The 3986-nt window shown below is 37.7% G+C and overlaps 1 protein-coding gene across 1 annotated transcript; it reads left to right on the forward strand.

The window, feature by feature from the left end:
- The first annotated feature begins 1471 nt into the window (after positions 1 to 1471).
- LOC143211631 (uncharacterized) lies at positions 1472 to 3428 on the forward strand. Its single transcript, XM_076429462.1, has 3 exons — positions 1472 to 1605; positions 1696 to 1862; positions 2162 to 3428. Exons 2-3 carry the CDS (start codon positions 1765 to 1767, stop codon positions 3426 to 3428), a joined length of 1365 nt encoding a protein of 454 aa, XP_076285577.1. The 5' UTR covers positions 1472 to 1605; positions 1696 to 1764.
- Positions 3429 to 3986: the final 558 nt, after the last annotated feature.

Here is a 3986-nt window from a genome sequence, read left to right on the forward strand (position 1 = left end):
ATTTGAAATAAGGGTACCGTGCCTGCTAGTATGCTCTGACCAGTGATCGTAGTGTTGTATATCCGATCAACGAATTAAATGCACCTCACCCCCCATAATTGTTCCTTTAGGTGAGAAAAAAATTTGTGCAAAGTTTGAGATCGATCGAAAAAAAGGATCACGTGCCTCAAAGCGACTGAAAATTTTGAAAATTTTAAAATTCACCTCAACTATGGAACATGGCACATCGTTGGATTTGTCTTTTTTCTGAATAGGAATATGGAAAAATTATATGACTTCCTTTAAATAAAAATAAGAATGACCTTGAAATTTCAAAAATATGATTTCCAAAAAATTTTTTTATTTTGCCATTATATTTACCTTATTGAACAATGCAAATTTCTCCTCTGACATTTTTTCGTACAATCACAAATAACAGAGATATTTACACATTTCCATGTATTACATTTTATTTATACCTGTACTGAAACAAGACTTTAAGAAGCCTAAAGTGACAGTTTAGCTACATTGGCATTGAACAATAAACAAAATCAACTTGTACTTTGCATTACGAAGTACTTTTGTCAACTGTTAAGTAAAATTATTAAGTAAAACTATTTCTGTTACCACAATTTTTTGTCAACTGGCTTTGGTTTGCAAAATATGAGCTGAAAACGACTTTCGCAAGGCAGAAACCAGGTACAGTTCCGTACCTGGGTACTGGGTACCCTCGATGCCGTCCATTAACATAAAACGCTATAAAACATTTCACCGGGATTAGGACCCCTCAAATGAGGGTAGCGAGGGGCAGCGGACCCGTTTACAACTCTCCGTACTGAACACTGGACCCACGACGGTCAGGTACGAGGGACGTTTAGTACACGTTCACCCTCCAGGACAATTTCCCGTTAGTCTACCCCTGTTTTCCTGACACAAGGGCGAGCCAATCAGTGACGCTACATCACTTCGCGACACGATGGGCACTCTCCAAGGTCCGCGCTCCTTCACGACTATTAGGCCCTTTCCGGACCCAGACAAAATTGTATAAAAGCCCGTCCGAAAACGGATCATCAGTCATAGCTGATTTAACCACCGAACAGTGCACAGAAGTCCAATGGAGAGTAGAAATCACGGAAAACTGTTCTTATTAGAACATGACGAAAGTCAAATTGTAGGCGCTAAGTTGCCATCGATAGGACATCGATAGGAAAGTGAAATTGAACCTTCGATCTAGCTCATATCTTGTTGTGAAAGAAGTGGAAGTGTTGTGGGAGAAGGCAAAATTTCCATTCAGGCAAAGCTATCACAGCATCGAGAAATTGGAGTCCTTATACCAGAAGTGGAGGCTGTTACAAAAGAATTCTACACGACGATCGCAGCTACAAGATAACAAGGAACAACAGTTTCTTGATCAATTAGATGATCTTTTCGATATCGCACGTGTTGATGCTTTAGAAATGATCACGATCGATGAAGATAAACAATTTCTTCTGAACCAAAGAAAAAAAGGACGACCAGGATCGATGATTGGAGGAGATCGAGTTCTTTACGCAAAAGAACAGAGACAAGCGCTTCGTCAAGCAAAAGAAGAAGCACGTCGAGTTAAAACGCAAGCAGCTATGCAAGGTACGTTTATCCAGAAATTATTTGTTTTAAAGTAAAATTGTCGAAATCTATTTCTCTATACTCATATTATTCACATTTTTTTACTATCAGAAGAAACAATCAACTTTGCATCAATTGCATCACCCGACGACGACGAAGAAAATCGGCAATGTACTGAGGATGAGGATGAGGATCCTGCGCTGGAGTCCAATGCGAGCGATTGCGATGCAACAGAACCTGGTCCGAGCAAACCTAAACGAAAACGCGGTTCAAAACAGGTTATTACGCTAAAGGTTATGTCAACACTTGATGCATGTAAAGTTAGAGACCGCGATGCTGCCCGTATAATTGTAGCAATTTCTCAAGCTCTTGGTCACGACATTAATGATTTGACTATAAGTCGATCATCGATTCGTCGTTATCGAACAGAGTTGCGCAAGAAACACAGTCAAATGCTACGTGCAGCTTTTTCCCAACATGAAATTGATGCAGTTACTGTACATTGGGATGGTAAAATGTTACCTGCTCTAGTCGGCAAAGAAAAGGTGGAAAGGTTACCTGTCGTTATAACTTGCAGAGGGCGTGAACACTTACTTGGAGTTCCGATAATCCCGACTTCTACTGGAAGAGATCAAGCTCTTGCTGTCCATGATCTACTCAAGGAGTGGGACATATGCGACAAAGTGCAAGCACTTTCATATGATACGACAGCATCTAATATGGGTCACTTGCAAGGTGCGTGTGTAATTTTAGAGCACGTAATCGGACGGTACTTGCTATATCTTCCGTGCAGACACCATATGTACGAAATAGTTTTAAGAGCGGTTTTTGAGAAGAAGATGTCCCAGTCTACGGGTCCAAACGTGCCAATTTTTAAACGCTTCCAGCAAGCGTGGCCCAATATAAATAAATTAAACTTCCACTGTGGGGTAGAAGATCGATTTGTCAATCAAAAATTAGAAAATATACCACAGCTAATAAATTTTGCGAAACAGACTCTGGAAATGCATCATCCACGGGAAGACTATCGCGAATTTATTGAACTTGTGCTAGTATTTTTAGGTAATACTTCAGAGTACCGTTTTCGAGCTCCCGGAGCTTTCCATCATGCTCGGTGGATGGCGAAGGGCATTTATTGTATAAAAATATTTTTGTTTCGCGAAGAATTCGAATTAAGCGAAGAGGAGACAAATGGAATTCGCGATATATGTTTATTTATTGCAAATTTATATTTAAAAGCATGGGTAGAAGCTCTTCTCCCGACGAAGGCTCCGCAGCAGGACTTTACTTTTATTAAATCCTTATATAAATATAAGAAAATAGATAAAGACATTAGTCATGTAGCGTTAGAAAAATTTTTGAGACACTTGTGGTATTTGACACCAGAAAATGCTGCGTTATCGTTCTTCGATAATGACATTTCCATAGAAACAAAGAAACGAATGGTGGAGGCGTTAAATACCACTAATAGTGGCGGCGGTGATTATTATAAAAAGTTTGTCCTCCTACCAAGTAATGTAACCGACCATATGGAGAAGGATATTTCATATTTTATAACAGACGAAAGTCGGAAGTTTTTTAGTAGATTCGGCATATCGGCAGAATTTTTAGAAAAAGATCCTATAGTTTGGCAAGATGAACCATCTTATAAAATAGGTTTAGATATCGTTAAAGCTTTACCAGTGGTTAACGATAAAGTAGAAAGAGCTGTTAAGTTAATGCAGGACTATAACCAAATTTTAGCGCGTAGTGAGGAAGAAAAACAGATGATACTACAAATTGTAAAAGATTACCGTCAGCAATATTCTGATATAAATAAAACTACCTTGGCGAAAAATATGTAAATATTACATATAACTTACATTTATATGTACACTTACATTACATATAACACCATAGATATTTAAATATCTCTGTTACTTGTGATTGTACGAAAAAATGTCAGAGGAGAAATTTGCATTGTTCAATAAGGTAAATATAATGCCAAAATAAAAAAATTTTTTGGAAATCATATTTTTGAAATTTCAAGGTCATTGTTGTTATTATTTAAAGGAAGTCATATAATTTTTCCATATTCCTATTCAGAAAAAAAGACAAATCCAACGATGTGCCATGTTCCATAGTTGAGGTGAATTTCAAAATTTTCAAAATTTTCAGTCGCTTTGAGGCACGTGATCCTTTTTTTCGATCGATCTCACACTTTGCACAAATTTTTTTCTCACCTAGAGGAACAATTATGGGGGGTGAGGTGCTTTGTATCTCGATAAAAAATTTTCACAGGTATAGCTTTGGACCACCCTAGGGAACATATTCAGATGCGAAATTCGGATTTTGATAAACCTTTGGGAGTTTATAGTTCTTTGAAAAATATTTGACACGTATTTTTTTTATCGGCAACCATC

This window comes from Lasioglossum baleicum, chromosome 8 (assembly GCF_051020765.1).
Source record: "Lasioglossum baleicum chromosome 8, iyLasBale1, whole genome shotgun sequence".
Lineage (NCBI taxonomy): Eukaryota > Metazoa > Arthropoda > Insecta > Hymenoptera > Halictidae > Lasioglossum > Lasioglossum baleicum.